This window comes from Melanotaenia boesemani, chromosome 12, assembly GCF_017639745.1.
Source record: "Melanotaenia boesemani isolate fMelBoe1 chromosome 12, fMelBoe1.pri, whole genome shotgun sequence".
Lineage (NCBI taxonomy): Eukaryota > Metazoa > Chordata > Actinopteri > Atheriniformes > Melanotaeniidae > Melanotaenia > Melanotaenia boesemani.
The window spans coordinates 35,286,776-35,307,889 of NC_055693.1; the positions used below are offsets into that span (position 1 = coordinate 35,286,776).

General features: G+C 42.5%; 1 protein-coding gene across 1 annotated transcript; it reads left to right on the forward strand.

Moving 5' to 3' along the window:
• The first annotated feature begins 2,783 nt into the window (after positions 1–2,783).
• Positions 2,784–20,746, forward strand: LOC121649739 (interferon alpha/beta receptor 1b-like). The gene is made up of 8 exons (XM_042000784.1): positions 2,784–2,976; positions 10,711–10,840; positions 12,346–12,530; positions 13,388–13,548; positions 15,868–16,021; positions 19,482–19,633; positions 19,733–19,902; positions 20,151–20,746. The coding sequence occupies exons 1-8, from the start codon at positions 2,925–2,927 to the stop codon at positions 20,374–20,376; spliced, it is 1,230 nt and encodes a 409-aa protein (XP_041856718.1). The 5' UTR covers positions 2,784–2,924; the 3' UTR covers positions 20,377–20,746.
• The last annotated feature ends 368 nt before the right edge of the window (positions 20,747–21,114 follow it).

Consider the following 21,114-nt stretch of genomic DNA (forward strand, 5'->3'; position numbering starts at 1 on the left):
TACTTATCTTATCTTCACCTCTGTTTACATTTAGTATGGTTTGAAAAAGACAAAAGAAAAAAACTAAATGGGAAACATTTCAGTCCAATCAGAAGCTGGATCCAGCATCATTCCAGCCTGCTGGGTAGTTTCCATCTACTCAGCCAAAAGTCTGAAGGTTCATCCAGGGAATTTCCTCTCATTTCTAGCAGCACATCTCTGGGTTGTTGCAACATTAGATAACACTGAAGGTTGTGATGCTTTTTTCACTGCAACTTGCAGCCCTGTGAAATCAATGTTTCTCTCATCTACTTACATCTGTTTTTACTGGTTATTTGTTAGTTCTTTTTCTTGGTCTTGTGAATAGGAGAGATGTTTGGTGAAGTTGCATGAATGAAACTACAGGCATTTTTGTTGTTCCTCATATAATGACAAAGATTCGGATTCTGATCATCGTAAGGAGGACTGAGAGGACGTCCCATAAAGCTGTCGTCTCTGTGGAAAAGGCCTGTGGTTTTACACACACATCTCACTTCTGTTTGGAAGATTCATACAGTATATGAAGTCAAGGTCAAACGTATTGGGTATTTCCACTTCATATCTCTGGTTTAAAATCACCGGGATGAATGCTGGAGCCTCCACTGCTGTCTGGAGGAGTTCTAGATCCCTTTTTTAGCACTAAAAGTAAAGCAAGGTTTGTTTTTTAAATAAAAGCCAAGTTTTACTTTAAGCTTGTCTAAAGTTGTAATATGTACATTGAAGGAGAGGTTATCATCAATCCATATCCCCAAGTACTTGTATGAAGATATTCTCTCTATGGATTGTCCATCTAAAGACGAGATATGACAAATGTCAAGTAGCTGTGATCGAGTTTTTGAGAAGACCATAAACTTTGTTTTCTGTGTATTTACAACCAATTTTAGACTCAACAATGTATTTTGCAATGTCTGAAATGCAGCCTGAAGTTCATGTACTGCTCCTGCATGGTGGAAGCTTGGGTGTAAATCACTGTATCATCAGCATATAGATGTAGTTTTCCTTGAATGTCTTTATCTAAATCATTTATAAAGCTAGAAAACAAAATGGGACCCAAGATTGATCCTTAAGGGGCACCTTTGGTTATCTCTAGAGATTCAGATGTGTAACCTTCAGCATAAACATGCTGAGAACGATCTAAGAGATAATTCTGGAACCATGCAACAGCTTCCAAACTTAAACCAATTGATTGTAATTTGTTTAGTAACAAATCTTGATCGACTGAATCAAAAGCCTTAGAAAGATCAATAAATAATGCAGCACAGTGTTGTTTTCTGTCTAAGGCCCCGATAATATCGTTTGTCACAATTGTAGCAGCAGTGACACTATGGCCACTTCTAAAGCCTGACTGGAGATTATTTAAAATGTTATTGGTAATTAAGAACTGTTTTAACTGTGAGTTGACCAGTGATTCAAGGATCCTAGGCAGAACTGAAAGTTTTGATATTGGACAATAATTATTCAACTCTGAATTTTACCAGATCTGGTAAATCTGGTAGATTTGTGTAAAGGGAGGACATAGGCTGCTTTCCATCATGTAGGAAATAATGAAAGCTCCATGTTTTCCACTTGTTTAGTAAAAAGCAGCAACTACAAACCTGAAATTTCTGAGAAAAACAGTCTTTCAATTATATGTTGTCTCAATCACTCATGTAATTTAATTTTAAATATTTTAGTTTTATTTTACTTATTTTATTGTATGTACTTTAGAAATATAACATGTATATTTTCAAACAGAAATATGTATAAATATATAAATTTATATTTCTAATTTTAAAAATGATAAATGGAATGTACTTCTACAGCGTTTTTCCTGTCAGCTCGGCCACTCAAAGCACTTTACACTGCATATCACATTCACCCATTCGCACACACACACACACACACACCACTAGACAATGGCAATGCAAGGTTCAGTGTCTTTCCCAACGATGTTTAGGCATGTTGTCATAGAAACCTGGAATCGATCAGTGGATAACTGCTCTTCCTCCTGAGCTACAGCTGCCCGAGGACATTTCAACATTTTTTTATATATTGTTATATATATATACATATATATATATATATATATGTATGTGTATATATATGTATATATATATATATATATATATATATATATATATATATATATATATATATATATATATATATATATATATATATATATATATATATATATATATATATATATATATATGTATATATATGTATGTAAGTAATTTATGTATTTACTCATTTACCCATGGATTACAACTTCCAAATCACACTGAATCTATAAAATCAGCAAGCATTTAATTCCAGGTATCTGGAGATAAAAAAAAATCCAGTATTTCACATGATGATCAGATTAATTTTTCCAGATCTAGAAGGTTTTTTAAATGTACATATGTGTACATTTCCACATATTTGTAGTAATCCTGATGACTTGAACTGACTCACCTTAAAACTGCAACTGAAACTTTGCCTGTAAAACACTTTAAAAACAGCAAAGTTGACCAAAGTCCTACGTAACATTAAAATAAAAATAAATACCATATGAAGCAAACATTTAAAATCCGATTAAATAAAATGAAGTAATTAAAATCAGCTAAGATCATTTGATAATACTTAAATGAAACCTCATAATGCACAAGTCAGATCTATTAAGTAATAAAGGTCATTGATGGATCTTTGGGGTTTGTGGATTCACCTGCATCATGCAGCCTGCATGATGCAGGTGAATCCAGAAGGAGGCAGTGTTGTGCTTCCATAGATCCGGCTGCAGAAAGCAAAAGAAGAAGAAAGCCCGAGGAGAAGAAGAACTGGGTCATTCTTCTGAGCCCGAGTCCGTCTGGACCAAGCCAGGACGATGAGCACCTGGGAAACGTTTTGTTAAGGGATTAGCTGAGAGACCGTCTCCCGAATCAGCCATGTTTGCTGTTTACGTCTTTCTTCTTTGTTGGTGTCATCGCAGCAGCGCTGGTGAGTTCTTGGTGTTAGCCTAGCAGGCTAACGGAGCTTGTTTGGTATCGGAGCTGCTGTCTCAGTGAAACTACACCCCGCTAACATTTAGACTATTATTTATTCTTCTCCCAGTCTGTTTGTCTCGTTTAAATTATTTTATTGGGAATCTTTACAGACATTACCTAATAGGCGCGTGACGAAATAATTCTGAGTATTTTACCAAACCCATATAAAATATTCAGCTGTTTGTTGTAAAGCAGCCAAAATTTTACCGATTAAACTCACATTAATCACCAGCTTAAATAACACAAACTGTTTGCTGCGAAGCTCAGGTCATGTTTGTGAAATCGGAATGTGGTCTGCGATGTAGAAACAGAAAGTAATTTCTGTTTCTTCTAACACATTGTGCCATCCTGCTGGTGTGATGAATAATGTGGATAATGATGCTGAAAATAACTTAAACTGGATTATCTGACACATTATGGCAGATTAAAACCCTGAAACATGGTTGTTCTGTCTGCCATGTGCTGGATGATTGTGGTTGCAGTCGAAGTGAGTTTTGGTTGTAAAGGGTCATAAATAATCTTTCTAATAATTGTATTTTCAGCTAAATTAGAGTTAAAGTCGTTGCTGAATTCTGGTCAGAGAAGATGAATAACGTTGTTTTTAGGGCCGCGCTTCCATGGTAAATATATACACACCCATCTGTCCTTTTTTATGGTGGTTATTTTCTTATAATCGAGTCTAAAAACGTGTTGCAGCTCAGCCTTAGATCTGGTCGGGTGACATTCAGACATGGACCTGGTGGGGAGATTCCCTCCCATCTACTTAACACGAGGGGGTTTTACACAAAGTGTTTGGTTTAAATGTTCTGTTCTCCAAGTTCTTGTAATGGATTCTGTGGTTCTTGTAGTGGACTCTGTGGTTCTTGTAGTGGACTCTGTGGTTCATGTAGTGGACTATGTGGTTGTTGTAATGGACTCTGTGGTACTTGTAGTGGACTCTGTGGGTCTTGTAGTGGACTCTGTGGTTCTTGTAGTGGACTCTGTGGATCTTGTAGTGGACTCTGTGGTACTTGTAATGGACTCTGTGGTACTTGTAATGGACTCTGTGGTTGTTGTAATTGACTCTGTGGTTCTTGTAGTGGACACTGTGGTTCTGTTAATGGACTCTGTGGATCTTGTAGTGGACTCTGTGGATCTTGTAGTGGACTCTGTGGTACTTGTAATGGACTCTGTGGTACTTGTAATGGACTCTGTGGTTGTTGTAATTGACTCTGTGGTTCTTGTAGTGGACACTGTGGTTCTGTTAATGGACTCTGTGGTTCATGTAGTGGACTCTGTGGTACTTGTAATGGACTCTGTGGTTCTTGTAGTGGACTCTGTGGTTCTGTTAATGGACTCTGTGGTACTTGTAGTGGACTCTGTGGATCTTGTAGTGGACTCTGTGGATCTTGTAGTGGACTCTGTGGTACTTGTAATGGACTCTGTGGTACTTGTAATGGACTCTGTGGTTGTTGTAATTGACTCTGTGGTTCTTGTAGTGGACACTGTGGTTCTGTTAATGGACTCTGTGGTTCATGTAGTGGACTCTGTGGTACTTGTAATGGACTCTGTGGTTCTTGTAGTGGACTCTTTGGTGCTTGTAATGGACTCTGTGGTACTTGTAGTGGACTCTGTGGTACTTGTAATGGACTCTGTGGTTCTTGTAGTGGACTCTGTGGTTCTGTTAATGGACTCTGTGGTACTTGTAGTGGACTCTGTGGATCTTGTAGTGGACTCTGTGGTTCTGTTAATGGACTCTGTGGTTGTTGTAGTGGACTCTTTGGTGCTTGTAGTGGACTCTGTGGTTGTTGTAATGGACTCTGTGGTACTTGTAGTGGACTCTGTGGTACTTATAATGGACTCTGTGGTTCTTGTAATGGACTCTGTGGTACTTGTAATGGACTCTGTGGTACTTGTAGTGGACTCTGTGGTTCTTGTAATGGATTCTGTGGGACTTGTAATGGACTCTGTGGTTCTTGTAGTGGACTCTGTGGTTCTTGTAATGGACTCTGTGGTACTTGTAGTGGACTCTGTGGATCTTGTAGTGGACTCTGTGGTTCTGTTAATGGACTCTGTGGTTGTTGTAGTGGACTCTTTGGTGCTTGTAGTGGACTCTGTGGTTGTTGTAGTGGACTCTTTGGTGCTTGTAGTGGACTCTGTGGTTGTTGTAATGGACTCTGTGGTACTTGTAGTGGACTCTGTGGTACTTATAATGGACCTTGTGGTTCTTGTAATGGACTCTGTGGTACTCGTAGTGGACTCTGTGGTTCTTGTAGTAGACTCTGTTGTTCATGTAGTGGACTCTGTGGTTGTTGTAATGGACTCTGTGGTACTTGTAATGGACTCTGTGGTTCTTGTAATGGACTCTGTGGTTATTGTAGTGGACTCTGTGGTTTTTGTAGTGGACTCTGTGGTTCTTGTAATGGACTCTGTGGTTCTTGTTATGGACTCTGTGGTTGTTGTAATGGACTCTGTGGTTATTGTTATGGACTCTGTGGTTGTTGTAATGGACTCTGTGGTTTTTGTAGTGGACTCTGTGGTTCTTGTAATGGACTCTGTGGTTCTTGTTATGGACTCTGTGGTTGTTGTAATGGACTCTGTGGTTATTGTTATGGACTCTGTGGTTATTGTTATGGACTCTGTGGTTGTTGTAATGGACTCTGTGGTTTTTGTAGTGGACTCTGTGGTTCTTGTAATGGACTCTGTGGTTCTTGTTATGGACTCTGTGGTTCTTGTTATGGACTCTGTGGTTATTGTTATGGACTCTGTGGTTGTTGTAATGGACTCTGTGGTTATTGTTATGGACTCTGTGGTTGTTGTAATGGACTCTGGTTTTTGCAGTGGACTCTGTGGTTCCTGGGCAGGCTGCAGTCTGTCGCCAGGCTCTGTCATGCTGGTCGTATGTTTGTTTTCCTCCCTGGGTTTCCTCCTGAGCTTCTCTGGGTTGTAGTTCCTTACCTGCCAGCTCTAGATCTCGAGAGTTAAACTCATTTTAGTTCACACAACAGCACAGTAACTCTGAATAATGAAAACGCTTCTGTGTTTACACGTGATGATCTGGTAGAAAGCACCAGAAACAACCGGAAGTTTCTGGAGAGAAGGAGTGAACTTTCAACAGTATTTAGCCTCTGTTACACATTTTATTTATTTCTATTTAATTTATCTTACATGACTGAAATGTTCCTTTTTTAAGCACACATTTATAAATACAAAGTATTTATATTTGTGTTTATATGAATATAAATATTTCTATAAAATAATATATCTAAAACTAAATATTATAAATAAAGATTTTATTGATTTTCTAATTTTTATTCATTCATTCTCTGTACCGCTTGTTCCATTACGGGTTGCGCGTGAGCTGGAGTCCATCCCAGCATTAACAGGTGAGAGGCAGGTACACCTGGACAGGTCACCAGTCCATCACAGGGCCAACACACATGGGGCAAACAACCACACACGCACACACACACACAGACACTCCTAGGGAGAATTTAGTTATCAATTAACCTAACATCATGTCTTTGGACGGTGGGAGGAAGCCGGAGAACCTGGAGAGAAGCCACACATACACGGGGAGAACATGCAAACTCCACACAGAAAGGCCACCGCCCTCAAGGTTCGAACCTCCCCCCAGCCGAGATTCGAACTAGTGACCTTTTCTAATTTTGTATTTATAAAATTATGTCAGATTATTTAATTTATACATTTTATACTGTTTTATGCATGGTGTTGACTTCATATATATATCATTTTTATTTAGTATAATACAGTTTTCATTTTATATTTCATTTATTTAGATTTAATTATTTATACATTAATTTTAATGTAGACATTGACATGTTTGCACATGTCCAGCTTTATTCCAGCCTCCAGACCAGCACGGATGTAGAAAAGCACCAACATGTAATTCCAGCTGTCTGGAGGTGAAAAATCCAGAGTTTCACATCTAGAAGTTATTTTAAATGTGCAAACGTCTACGTTTCCACCTGAACCTCATCATACACACTGAAGTCAGAGAGAAAAGATGGAACCAGTTTTCCTCCCGACCTGGAAATGTTTTACATTCATACAGAAAACATGAAACCTGGAAACATCAGAGATTACAGTTACTTTTATTAAAGTATTATAATTACAGTTTCATTATAATATTACAGTTACTTTTATTAAAGTATTATAATTACAGTTTCATTATAATATTACAGTTACTTTTATTAAAGTATTATAATTACAGTTTCATTATAATATTACAGTTACTTTTATTAAAGTATTATAATTACAGTTTCATTATAATATTACAGTTACTTTTATTAAAGTATTATAATTACAGTTTCATTATAATATTAGTTACTTTTATTAAAGTATTATAATTACAGTTTCATTATAATATTACAGTTACTTTTATTAAAGTATTAGAATTACAGTTTCATTATAATATTACAGTTACTTTTATTAAAGTATAATAATTACAGTTTCATTATAATATTACAGTTACTTTTATTAGAATATTACTTTTCTGAGCATTAGCTGAAACCAGCCCAGAGGGGATGAGGGCCGGAGCTGCTGGGAGATGGAGGAAGTGAAGCTAAATGTAGGAGGAAAGTTTGTTTCTAAGAAAAACTCAAACACAGGCGACGGGATGACGGACGTGTCCATCCAGGACGTGATAAACTCTGCGGCCGTGACTGGGGAACGTGCGTCGTGTTTATCTGAGTCGTCTTTGTGTAGAAACTGAGGTGTGTCCCGGCTAATAAACCGAGGTGGAGAGAAGGAATGCAGGAATCTGAGTCACTGTTTCCGGCCTCATTCCTGCCTGCCGGTTTTACTCTGCAGCTTTCGTCACATGAGAAGCCGAAGCAGCTTCATGTTTTTCATGATCTCAGCTTCCTGCTTCTCTACAGCTGGGTGGGGATGAGTCAGGTTCAGAGAAAAACCAAACCAGTTCGTCTTCATTGTTCCCCGTTTGTTGGTCTTGTTAAGACGCTGCATGTTTGTTTCTTATTGATCAGTTTTTCCTGGAATGTGGTAACAGTCTGACCTGCTGCTCCGCCGTCATTGATTTATTTAGATTAATTTATTTAAAAAGCTTTTCTGAATTAAGGAGATCTTTTTTTTACAAAAATTAATTCGGTTTCTGTTTATATATTTTTGTTAAATAATAATAATAATAATAATAATAATAAGAAGAAGGTTTGTTGTACATTATTAATAAAGCTTTGTGGAAAAGGTGATTACAGGAATTTAGAGAAAAATTACCACAAGACCCCCCCCCCAAGAAACACACACACACACATATCTCACCTCACTTCTGTTTGGAAGATCCATACAGTAAATGAAGTCAAGGTCGACACGTCGGGTATTTCCACTTCATATCTCTAACCCGTCCCAAACCTCCTGGTCCCGAACTAAGGATGTTTCAATACCATTTTTTTCCTTCCAGTCCTGATTACGATGTCTGGGGTGTAGATACCTGCAGATATTTGTTACAGACTTCGATGTATGATATAGTTCCTGTTATAGGCCTGGCATAGGTGGATCTACGAAACACGAAATGTATAAATCAGATTAATCACAGCTTACAAATTAATCTGATTAATCACAGCTTACAAATTAATTATGATTAATCGCAGCTTACAAATTAATCATGATTAATCACCAGTCGTGACTCTGCCTGAAAGCTACCGGTTTTTGCTGCATTGCATCAACAGAACGAGCAGATGCTATAAATATTAAATGGTAACAAACCTTTACTTGAGTTTTTCCTCACTTTTCTACATCATCACTTTAGTTTTAATAATCAGTTCAATATTTCATGAATTCTAAACTTTTCCTGATCAGTGTCACCACCTGGACCCCCATCAGAACTTTTCTAGAGCCGGCCCTGCATATCTGACGCATGAACCCGGTCTACCACCAGCCAGCTACTAGTTAGAGGAGGTCCTCAGGTTTACCTCAGAACCTGTCATAGTTTCAGGCCCTACATGGTCAGACCTGAGTGTCCAGCAGCAACGATCCAGAGAAGACGTCTCCTGGCTTTGTTTTCCGTCTGCTTCACTCTGAACCTGGTCTGTCTTCATGTGTGCCTGGCTGTCTGATGACATAGATTTACAGCTGTTTCACCAGCAAACCTCGTTAATACTGACCAGTTATCGGAAATAAAGGAAAACAACATCTAACTGGAACAGACTGTTATCAGCATGTTTCATTCTTCAGCTTCACGTGACAGCGGCTTGGGTCTGGTCGACACGAGACTGCTATGTGTTACTGTTGCTAGCGCGTCCAGTAACTTTGTGGTAAATATGAGATGAACCATGAACCGCTAGTTTCATGCTTCTCAGATGAATAATAAACAAGCACAACCAGAGAGAAAAGCCGATCAGCTGATCACCGACAGCCAATCACGGAACAGCAGGAGGAGGAGGAGGAAGAGGAGGAAGCACTGCGGGAAAAAGTTTTCTTTATCTCACGCGTAAAGTGCGGGGGATGAGGGCGCGTTAGTTCCATTTAAAAAGCGCAATTAATTACATAAATTAGTTACGTTGTTTTGACAGCCCTAATATTTATTTATATAATTCTTGTTTTATTAGCACATGAAAACCATGATTGCCCCAAAACTTTTTAATTACTGAGTAAATAGATCAAAGAATTTCCATTAAAAACCAGAGAATGTTTTCCACAAAGGACGGGGGCTGCTAATCCAGGACCATAAACTCTAAAAGCTTGTCTGTTATTACAGAGGCTTTCTGGGTCCATGTACGTTCAGGCAATTAATTTTAAACCAAAATCGGAAAAACAGAAGTACCATCCTTCTCTAGACTCCACCCTTTACATTACTATTGAGAAAACTGCGTAATAAGACCTACCTACTGGAAAATCAGAAGGAAAATGCTAGTTTTCTGCTTTGGCAGATTAAGTTGTGCACCATGTAAAATGGTAGCTTAGTACAGATAAATTCCAGATGTTCAACGTAACTTAGCCAGCAAGGAATAATAGCTATGAAAAGTTCACAGTACTGTGATCACTGAAACATCCATCTGCAATAAGAAAACACAGAAAAACAACTAAATGTGGCCAACGGTTAAATTCAACAATGAAAATAATATAGGTTCCATTTTTCTGCCAGCATTCTGAACCAGTTTCCACCATGTCCACCTAGCCATCATTTAACTAGCGGGATTTTCTGAGTAATTATTAGCATACTGCTAATGCTAAATGTTAGTGCTTCTCTGCCTACCAACTCAAAACAACGGTCATGCAGGACTGCGTAACTTTCTGTGTCTATGGCGTGTTGGGCAGGAAACAAAGAATTATGATTCCCTTGTAACGGATGGTGTTTACACCGAAATGCTTGTGGATCCCGATCCCCTTACTTTTGGCAGGATTGGCGAGTTACTATCAGTATCTACAAACTCAGTCCTGAACATCCCTGTCCCGAACCTCCTGGTCCTGAACCTCCTGGTCCTGAACCTCCTGGTCCTGAACCTTCTGGTCCTGAACCTTCTGGTCCTGAACCTTCTGGTCCTGAACCTCCTGGTCCTGAACCTCCTGGTCCTGAACCTCCTGGGCCTGAACCTTCTGGTCCTGAACCTCCTGGACCTGAACCTTCTGGTCCTGAACCTCCTGGGCCTGAACCTTCTGGTCCTGAACCTCCTGGGCCTGAACATGAACATGAACATAAATTGTTGTATGCTTTGGGTTTTTCCTGCAGATGAAGCAGAGCTGGCTCCACCGAGGGACGTGAACATGGTGACGTTGAACACACATTACTCCCTGAACTGGGTCTGGGACCAGAGTGCTGCAGAAGCTAACACCGTCAACTTCACTACAGAATATTTATCGTAAGTGTCAAAGAAAGAAGGTGGAGTTGAATCTGGATGTAATCCACCACTTTGATCTAAAGCTGTTTGTTTTCCACAGAAGCTACTGAACCAGTTTCCACCATGTCCACCTAGCCATCACATGATCCTTGTAGTGGCCTTTACAGTTTCATTTTCATGGTGGAATAAGGCGATCCCAGTTACAAAGAGATGGGTCTCTTTGAAACAGAATCTGATGATTTATAAACCTCATCTTCCTTCTTCTATTCCCAGTAGAAGATCAGATGATGAAATGGAGACATTTCACCATGTGATGGAAAATATGAGCTGATGGTGAATCTGATGCAGGAGCATGTCTGTAAAAAGTAGTTTCAGGGTGATGTTCAGCATGGTGTAAAAAGTAGTTTCAGGGTGATGTTCAGCACGGTGTAAAAAGTAGTTACAGGGTGTTGTTCAGCATGGTGTAAAAAGTAGTTTCAGGGTGATGTTCAGCATGGTGTAAAAAGTAGTTTCAGGGTGATGTTCAGCACGGTGTAAAAAGTAGTTCCAAGGTGATGTTCAGCATGGTGTAAAAAGTAGTTCCAAGGTGATGTTCAGCATGGTGTAAAAAGTAGTTCCAAGGTGATGTTCAGCATGGTGTAAAAAGTAGTTCCAGGGTGATGTTCAGCACGGTGTAAAAAGTAGTTTCAGGGTGATGTTCAGCACGGTGTAAAAAGTAGTTCCAAGGTGATGTTCAGCATGGTGTAAAAAGTAGTTCCAAGGTGATGTTCAGCACGGTGTAAAAAGTAGTTTCAGGGTGATGTTCAGCATGGTGTAAAAAGTAGTTCCAGGGTGATGTTCAGCACGGTGTAAAAAGTAGTTCCAAGGTGATGTTCAGCATGGTGTAAAAAGTAGTTCCAGGGTGATGTTCAGCATGGTGTAAAAAGTAGTTCAGCTTGGTGTAGCATCTCCTCTTCTTCTAACATGTCTGGGAAGTGAGGAGACCAGTTGCTGGAGTTTTAGGAGAGGAATGTTTTCCCATTCTGGAATCTTCAAAATTTTCACACTTAGGAACATTTTTCTGAAATTGTTCCAGTTTTAGATCCAGTTTGTCTCAGATTGGTGAAGCTCTGTCCATCTTTCCATCTGAGAGACTCTGCCTCTCTGGAATGCTCCTTTTATACCAGTCATGTTACTGACCTGTTGCCAGGTAACCTGGTTAGTTGTCCAATGCTCCTCCAGGTGTTTCTGGTTTGTACCAGGTACTTTTCCAGCCTTTTGTTGCTCCTGTTCCAACTTTTTCCATCAGATTCACTATCAGTTCATCTGTTTCTTCCTTTTCCTCTTTTAATCTTTTTCCTGTTATACCACATTCAAACTCATAAAACATGTGTGTGTTTGTGCTCTTTAATTACAAAAGCTGCACTTTATTTATACCTGAGAGCCCAGGTGCAGATATTTTTCCATGTCTCACATCAGTAGTGCAGCTCGATGCGTGTTGATCGTTACTCTGATCAGGGCCTGATGTTTTCATCTTCCCTCATCAGGAAGTACAGGCTGAAGAGGAAGTCTCCAACCTGGTCCACCGCATGTGAAGCAACATCAGCTCGATCATGTGACCTCACACAGTTCAACCTCCACTATCTGGCGATCTACATGATCCGTGTACGAGCCAGCGTCAACGGGCGTCACTCCAGCTGGGTGTCCGTGGAGTTCTGTCCTGATAAAGATGGTAAGAGGCAGACAGGACCGTGTCAGGTTATGATGTCCACCATCAGACCCAGCGAGCTCCTGCTCTGATAGATGTGTAGAACAGAGCAGCCAGCTGCAGTGTTGGAAATGGGATCTTTGTGTCCTCAGCAGTACAGATCTGACATTTTAAAGCAAGACTTATGAAAGACTACGAGATCATTTATGAGTCAAGAGCTCCAACATGCTGCCTATTCAACCCCAGTAGAACCTGGTAGAGCTCTTGATGTATGTCAGAGCTTTGCATGTGGACCCAGGTTTACAAGTGACCTGGGTAGGGATGGGATTTGATAAGATTTTATTTATCAATGCCATTATCAATTCTGGCTATTGATCCTGTTCTTCGTTGGTTCCTTTATTATCCCACTTTTCTGAGAAACAAGTATACAACACAGATTCCTGGTCTGACTCTTTAATATCTAGAAAGAATAAACTCCACACAAACGACGTAAAGAGAATTAATCAGATCAATAGTCAATAATTCACTCTGATCCAGAACTACACATCTGCAGTAAAATGAACACTGACTGACTAGAGTTGCCAGGATTTTCAGCTTTTTATGGGGTCCCCTCTCCCTCCCTCTTTCTTCTCTCTACCATCCTGGGGACCTGTACATCGCAATACCCTCCCCCATCAATGCGACGAATTAAAAGAATCTGCACAACAGACAGACTTCCAGAGAGTACTCTAATCCACTCACGCATTAGCCTTCTTTCACCAGTAAATTATGAATCTTCCAAAACTGGTTCTTCAGTTGTAATTTAGAAGTTCCTTATTTACAAAACTTGATGTCAGCATCAACATATCGGCTAATCTGTCCATCTCTCTATCCTCTGCTAGCTCGTGTTGGTCCTCCATCCAAAGTCGAACTTACTCCGGATGAAAGTGCCTTTCAAGTTTCCATCTCTGACCCTCTGACCAGCATCAACACCTCCATGAGGGAGCATCTGCCGGATCTCTACTACCATATTCTTTACTGGGAACGCTCAGTGGAGGGACAGGTAGACGATACTTTAACCTCTTCATCACAGATACCCCCAATACAAGGTTAGCATGAGATCCTACAGTCCAGAGGATGTTAGCAGACACCAGGAAGCAGAGATCCTAGCATGTAGCATAGCAACATGGCGGGAGAAACTCAGCTAAAAGACTCCACCAAGCATCGGCATCCAAAACAAACACAGTTCAGACCCCAGCTGTTATACAGGAATGAAAACCAGGAGAACATCTCTGTCCACTTTACAGCTTCTGACCATTTCTCCACACAAACCAGACATGATAGCAGAGATTCTGCTGGTCCGAAATAGATTACTGATAGATACTAGATTACTCCTAGGATCACAGTAACACGTATCTGGATTCTGACGTTTCTGTAGTAATCTCACGTCTCTGCTTTCTGTAGAGACCAGGATTATACCTACAGCCCAGGTAGTCGTGAAGCTGCACTTAATTTATTCTGGAGATGTCATCTAAGAAAAATAGTTGCATCAACCAGATGTAAATCAGACAAATACCTGCTTTAAGATCTGCTCCTATCCAATAATAAGAGCAGGATGAGGAGAAGCAGGTGGAGGAGAAACAGAAAACCAACGTCTTGTTAACCATGCTAAACTAGCGAGCTGCACACACTCTGACCAGCAGACAGAGGCCACATAGAAAATCCCACGCTGACGCTTAAAATGCTGCTGATTGTTCATACTTGATGTTCATGATATATACATTTTGTACATCCTACATAGAACTTCTCGGGACACATTGAGTATACTCGATATGTCGCCCGCCCTAGTTTGAGTCTCAGCAGTGGCAGCAGATGCAGTGTTGACCTCTACACAGGAAACTTGTAGCATGTGATTGCTGGTCTCGGTCTGAACTCAGCTCAGTAAGGTGAAGTGAAAATAAAGAGCAGAGTTTTAACTTCCTCAAATCTGAGCTTGTGTCTTCATCATCTGCCGCGTTGCAGCATAAATCCCCCAAGCCGCAGTTTCTGTTGCACTTCCTGTTTTCTCTCTGAACACACCTGAAACTGGAGCAGCTTTATAAACAACTCATGTACTCGACCTCGGCTGGCAGAGCCGTGAGCTCGGCAGAGTGTGGTTTATTGGTTTAACTTGTGCAACAAAGCCCCTGCAGAGTTTCCTGTGTGCACAGCAGACCTTTCAGTCACATGAGAAGTACAAAAATACCGACTTCCTTTCAGCTGCTTTGATGTCGAACAACAAGCGTGTCTGAAATCTGGTTTGAGAAGTACTAATAACACGAACCCAGCTTTATGAAATGTGAGTGTATGTAAGGTTAGAAAAGTCACCGAAAAGGGAAAAATATTTTAACGCTAGCAAAACGTTGGGTTTACAGTGACAGTAGATCTGGCTCGAGTTGGTCGACCATGGACCCACAGCCGGACGTCTCCATGACACATTTCACTGCTCACAAGTCTGCATGTTCATGTTGAGTGAACGCACTAACACAGAAATGATCACGTCCGAGTCTGAGCAGGTCTTTACAGTCTCACAACTCCCCTCCTGTCTGTGGATTTTTGTCCAGTTGGTGTTTTTTTATGTCTTAAGAGCTTGAAAACAGATTCAATCTGCTCAAGATGAAGCAAATAAACAACTGTCCACAAATATATACATTTATTATTATTGAAATTAAAATAAAATGAATTTTATTTGTCCCAATGGGGCAGTAAAGGCAGGCAGAGCAGTTGTTAGCACACGTTTAAAGGAATAGATAAGAGAACCCTGAACTCGGCAAGCCGACCGGTCGACAGCGTGAGCAGCATATGTCATAGTGGTAATACTAAATAATGATGATGATAAATAAAACAACAGCACAGAAAGCTTCAGCTCATCCCTGCAGCAAACATCAGACTCTGGAACAAGACTCGACTATCTGTTAATATATATTAATAAATCTAATAAAGTCTTATTTACATTTTCTCCTGCTAGAAAAAAGTATTTTAAAATTGATCTGATTTGTTTTAAATTGACAACATGTTGTAAAAATGCAGTACTTTCACCACTAAAATGCTTGTAAAGTAAAGCTGATGAATTTATGGAGCTATCTGTCCATGTGGAACAAGTTTCTGGTCTTCTGAACATCCCCAGAGAAGAATCCTAAAATCCAAACCTTTGGGTGGAGTCTGTTGTTTTATCAGTACGACTGCTAAACCCTGAAACCCAGTTTACTTGGTTAGTTTTCAAAAAGATGGCTGAAACGCCACGTTTACTGGTTTTACTGCATCCTGTCAGATGTTTCGTACAGGCCAGGCGTATATTTAATGTTCTGCTGCTTTATTAAGTGAAACCACTTGTGTCCTTCAGGCTTTGCCCCAGCATATGCTGAGCAAGAAGGTCAACGTGGTGAACGTGTTGGACCTGAAAGCCTGGACCCGGTACTGTGTGAGCGTCCAGACCCGATACGACTTCTACAACAAGAGCAGCTGCTTCTCGCCACCAGTGTGTGTGCAGACTGAAGGTAACACATTTCATCAATGCACATGCTAGATGTCTCCAGCAGGGTCGGGTGGTGTGGAGGCAGGAGAGGCTAGCTGCACACGCTACATGTGCCACTCTGGTTTAAACAACAGCTGGAGGTTTCATTAAGATCACATCTGTTTCACTTTAACTGGGAAGTATGCTGCATGTTTGTTTAATTAATAGATCCCCTTTTGTCTGTTTTCAATTCATATTTGATTTTCTAATTTCTGACTGTCGTCATGGTGATGGAGGATGATAGGAGGAGGGAGAAATGTTATATCCATCTATATCAAGATGTTTGAAGTTCAGCGGCAGTCATTTTGTTTTACTGCTTAATGAGCGACTTTTACTAACAAACACAGACACTGAACTCATGTTCAGCCCTACATTCAACCACCTTTTTAACCGTCTGAACGTTTCTAAAACGAAAAAGAAATCAGCTTACGTGGCCTGAGTGTCGTCAGTAAATGCTAACAGAAAGAATGATCAGAAAATCTGATCAATCATAATTTAAATAACCTTTTGATGAAAACAAATAAATAGAACCGCTCACTAGCAGTTTTACAGCCAACTTCAACCGGGTGCGTGTGCACCGCGTTCCGGCTGCGCCGCGGGTTCGTTCCGACCGCCAGCTCCACAACACGTCCAGCTCAGTTCAGATCGGGCCAGACAGGAAATCAGACACAGGAGCAGTGTAAAGCATCCTGTAAGTTTAAAAATAAAAGCCTCGTTAGCCACTGTTAGCTTCACTGCTAGCTTCACTGCTGGCTTCACTGCTGGCTTCATGGCTTCACTGCTGGCTTCACTGCTGGCTTCACTGCTGGCTTCACTGCTAGCTTCACTGCTGGCTTCACTGCTGGCTTCACTGCTGGCTTCATTGCTGGCTTCACTGCTGGCTTCACTGCTGGCTTCACTGCTAGCTTCACTGCTGGCTTCACTGCTGGCTTCATGGCTTCAATGCTAGCTTCACTGCTGGCTTCACTGCTGGCTTCACTGCTGGCTTCATTGCTGGCTTCACTGCTGGCTTCACTGCTGGCTTCATTGCTGGCTTCACTGCTAGCTTCACTGCTGGCTTCACTGCTGGCTTCACTGCTGGCTTCACTGCTGGCTTCACTGCTGGCTTCATTGCTGGCTTCACTGCTGGCTTCACTGCTGGCTTCACTGCTGGCTTCACTGCTAGCTTCACTGCTGGCTTCACTGCTGGCTTCACTGCTGGCTTCATGGCTTCACTGCTGGCTTCACTGCTGGCTTCACTGCTGGCTTCACTGCTGGCTTCACTGCTGGCTTCATTGCTGGCTTCACTGCTAGCTTCACTGCTGGCTTCACTGCTGGCTTCACTGCTGGCTTCATTGCTGGCTTCACTGCTGGCTTCACTGCTGGCTTCACTGCTGGCTTCACTGCTGGCTTCACTGCTAGCTTCACTGCTGGCTTCACTGCTGGCTTCACTGCTGGCTTCACTGCTGGCTTCATGGCTTCACTGCTAGCTTCACTGCTGGCTTCACTGCTGGCTTCACTGCTGGCTTCATTGCTGGCTTCATTGCTGGCTTCACTGCTGGCTTCATTGCTGGCTTCACTGCTGGATTCACTGCTGGCTTCACTGCTGGCTTCACTGCTGGCTTCACTGCTAGCTTCACTGCTAGCTTCACTGTTAGCTTCACTGCTGGCTTCACTGCTAGCTTCACTGCTGGCTTCACTGCTGACTTCACTGCTGGCTTCACTGCTGGCTTCATGGCTTCACTGCTGGCTTCACTGCTGGCTTCACTGCTGGCTTCACTGCTGGCTTCATGGCTTCACTGCTGGCTTCACTGCTGGCTTCACTGCTGGCTTCATGGCTTCACTGCTGGCTTCACTGCTGGCTTCACTGCTGGCTTCACTGCTGGCTTCACTGCTAGCTTCACTGCTGGCTTCACTGCTGGCTTCATGGCTTCACTGCTGGCTTCACTGCTGGCTTCACTGCTGGCTTCACTGCTGGCTTCACTGCTAGCTTCACTGCTGGCTTCACTGCTGGCTTCATGGCTTCACTGCTGGCTTCACTGCTGGCTTCACTGCTGGCTTCATGGCCTCACTGCTGGCTTCACTGCTAGCTTCACTGCTGGCTTCACTGCTGGCTTCATGGCTTCACTGCTGGCTTCACTGCTGGCTTCAATGCTGGCTTCATGGCTTCACTGCTGGCTTCACTGCTGGCTTCATGGCTTCACTGCTGGCTTCACTGCTGGCTTCACTGCTAGCTTCACTGCTGGCTTCACTGCTGGCTTCACTGCTGGCTTCACTGCTGGCTTCATGGCTTCACTGCTGGCTTCACTGCTGGCTTCACTGCTAGCTTCACTGCTGGCTTCACTGCTGGCTTCACTGCTGGCTTCATGGCTTCACTGCTAGCTTCACTGCTGGCTTCACTGCTAGCTTCACTGCTAGCTTCACTGCTGGCTTCACTGCTGGCTTCACTGCTGGCTTCATGGCTTCACTGCTGGCTTCACTGCTAGCTTCACTGCTAGCTTCACTGCTAGCTTCACTGCTGGCTTCACTGGATTCAAACATTGGTATCACTACGACTACGAAGTTTTGTAGGGGAAACACTGGTGTGTGCTGAAGCTAAAACACCGGCTTTCTGCTGGATGAGGAGCTTGAGGAGACCAGACGGCTAGCACACCTCAGGATTGTAGGGTGGCTGGAGATGATTGAACCAAATACACGATTCTGAGCAGCACAGTCCCACAAAGCTTGGCGGTTCCTTGTGAAGGAGAGAAAAATGTTACTTAATAAAATGGTTTGTGTATGTTGTGCTCTGACCAGTATGTGTCCCAGTGTATAAATCTCCAGCTTACAGGACAGAATCCAGCCTCGCTGGCTGCAGGTGCCTTACTGAGCTCACCTGGGTTTCTGGAACCGTCCTCCATGCTGGACCAATGGCGCCTTATTTCATCCAGATAATGTTCCCTTGTCTGATTATTCAGTTTTTCTCTGTAAGGAACATTTATGTCTTTATGTTTTCTTCAATGTCACCGTTTCACTCTGCATGTCTACACGTATGGCAGCCGCGTCCCACGATGCACTGCGGGTGGCGTACGTTCCCACGCTCTGTTCTGTGACTTTGTGATCTGGCGGCTCCAGCTAGGCGGACTGACATCGTGGGCGCTTCGCGTGCTGTTGTGGTTTCAGAGGGGCAGGGCTTGGTGACGGAGCGTGCCTGGGTCTGCGTTTGTGATTGGTTGGGAGGAAGTAATGACTGTAGTATGAAGCTACGTGTAGACTATAATTTAAAAAAAGAGAAACTTAGTTTTTCTAATAAACCTTTTATCGAGCCCTTTTTTTTTTATTGTACCACACGTCTATCTATAAATATGGTTATGGAATTATCGTCCTTTGTCCTGGTCATGGAGCAGTGAGTAGATGTGTAGTTTCATCTGCGTTGGCTTATGTTCATATGTGATGATGATGATTTTGTGTGTTTGCTGTGACAGGTGCTGTGCGCTGGTGGCAGATCACTGGATACTTCCTGGGCGCTCTGATGGTCTGCTTCCTGGTAGTGCTGAGCTCCACCTACGGCTCCTTCTGGTGCTTTAAAACCTGCAAGGACATGTTTTTCCCAAAGATGTCCTCTGGCCTCAAAGAGGTTAGCAGCCCCAGTTCTCACATCATGACCTTCATCATGGGTTTTTACATCATCTGCTTCTACTTGACATAATTTGTCTCCTTCTGAACTTCCTTCCAGTACCTTTTTGACCCACTTGGCTCTGACTTTCCTCACCTCATCTCGGATTCAGAGCCGGAGCTTCTGTGTGTTAACGTGACCATCTGCCCAAAGCCAGATGTCCTAGAAACCTACAGCCTTCCAGCGCGGGACTTCCCAGCAGCCCAGTCCGGCTTGGAGTCAGACAGCAGGTCAGCTGGACTTTTTGGTCCAACACAGTTCCAAAAAAAGTTCTCGTTCCTTTCTGCTGTATGGTTCAAACAAAACAAGCCAAAGATGTCTCCCTACATGACATCAAACCATTAATCTTTAAAACTTAACCCCGAACTCCTGAGGTCTATTTCTTCTACCATCAGGTGGTGTGTAGCTCTGTGGGGTAAACTGTGATGGATATGGTGTATCCCAGGCCTGGGATTAACGCTCTTCCTTCCGTTTCCAGTGGCAGACACAGCCGTCAGGACAGCAGCACCAGTGGAGATTCTGGGGTTTACTCCGCGGGAGGGAACTCCAGCGCACCGCCCGACACCAGTCAGTCCTTCACGGCTACAGACGGCAGCTGGAAGAGGTCCTTTAGCCCCGAGCGGGTGAAGATGCAGGAGATGGAGCCGAAGCTCTGCAGTGGACCTGCGGTGATGGACGAGGGCGTCTTGGACCTGTGCGTCTGAACAGGACTGGACTCAGGAAGATGGAGGTCTCTTCCTCTCCTGACTTTATGAAGCAAGCTGAGCAGGACGCTGTCTGTCCTGGACAGAAGACATAAGACTGATGTGTCTTCAGAGGAAAGAACACCTCACTGCTGACTTCCCTCTGCCTCCAGGTCTAAAGATCCAGGTCCGGATTGGGACCAGATCCTCCAACTATCTAGCGGAAAGTGTATGATAGATTCCCGTCTTCGTGCTCCCTGTGATTTGTGAGGCGTTTAAATGTGACTGTGGCTCAGAAGTTAATCTTTCTTGGTTTGCATTAATGTGCTTCAGCTGCTTTAATGAGTGCACCACAGAATTAGCATTAATTAAAGACTGAATGTGAGGATTATATGAGACATAATACAGATCCATATCGGAGTCCTGATCCCGTCCTCATATCCTCATATCCAACTGTTGGTTGGCTGGTTCTCCAGCTTTCTGGAGGTCTTCCCCTCATTTTCAGTCCAGTCCTGGTACCTGACCATTTCAACCACTTCTCTCCGACCTATCAGTGAACTCCAGAGATGAGCCAGTTGCTGTGTCCAGGGGCGTATCCAGGAAATCTATAATGGGGGTGGCCGATCAGTAGAACTCACTCACTGTAATGTCGGCAGGATCTTTGCTTAGAATCAGTGTGTGGATTTAAACCGCTTTAAGCTCCTTCCAGTGTCCAAAACAAACTCTCTCTACAGGTTTTAACAAATAATTCACTTTAAA

Coding starts and splice junctions, on each gene's coding strand:
- LOC121649739 (XM_042000784.1), top strand. CDS start 2,925: ATGTTTGCTGTTTACGTCTTTCTTCTTTGTTGGTGTCATCGCAGCAGC. Junction 10,841..12,345: donor TTCACTACAGAATATTTATC/GTAAGTGTCAAA, acceptor TTCCCTCATCAG/GAAGTACAGGCTGAAGAGGA. Junction 12,531..13,387: donor GTTCTGTCCTGATAAAGATG/GTAAGAGGCAGA, acceptor ATCCTCTGCTAG/CTCGTGTTGGTCCTCCATCC.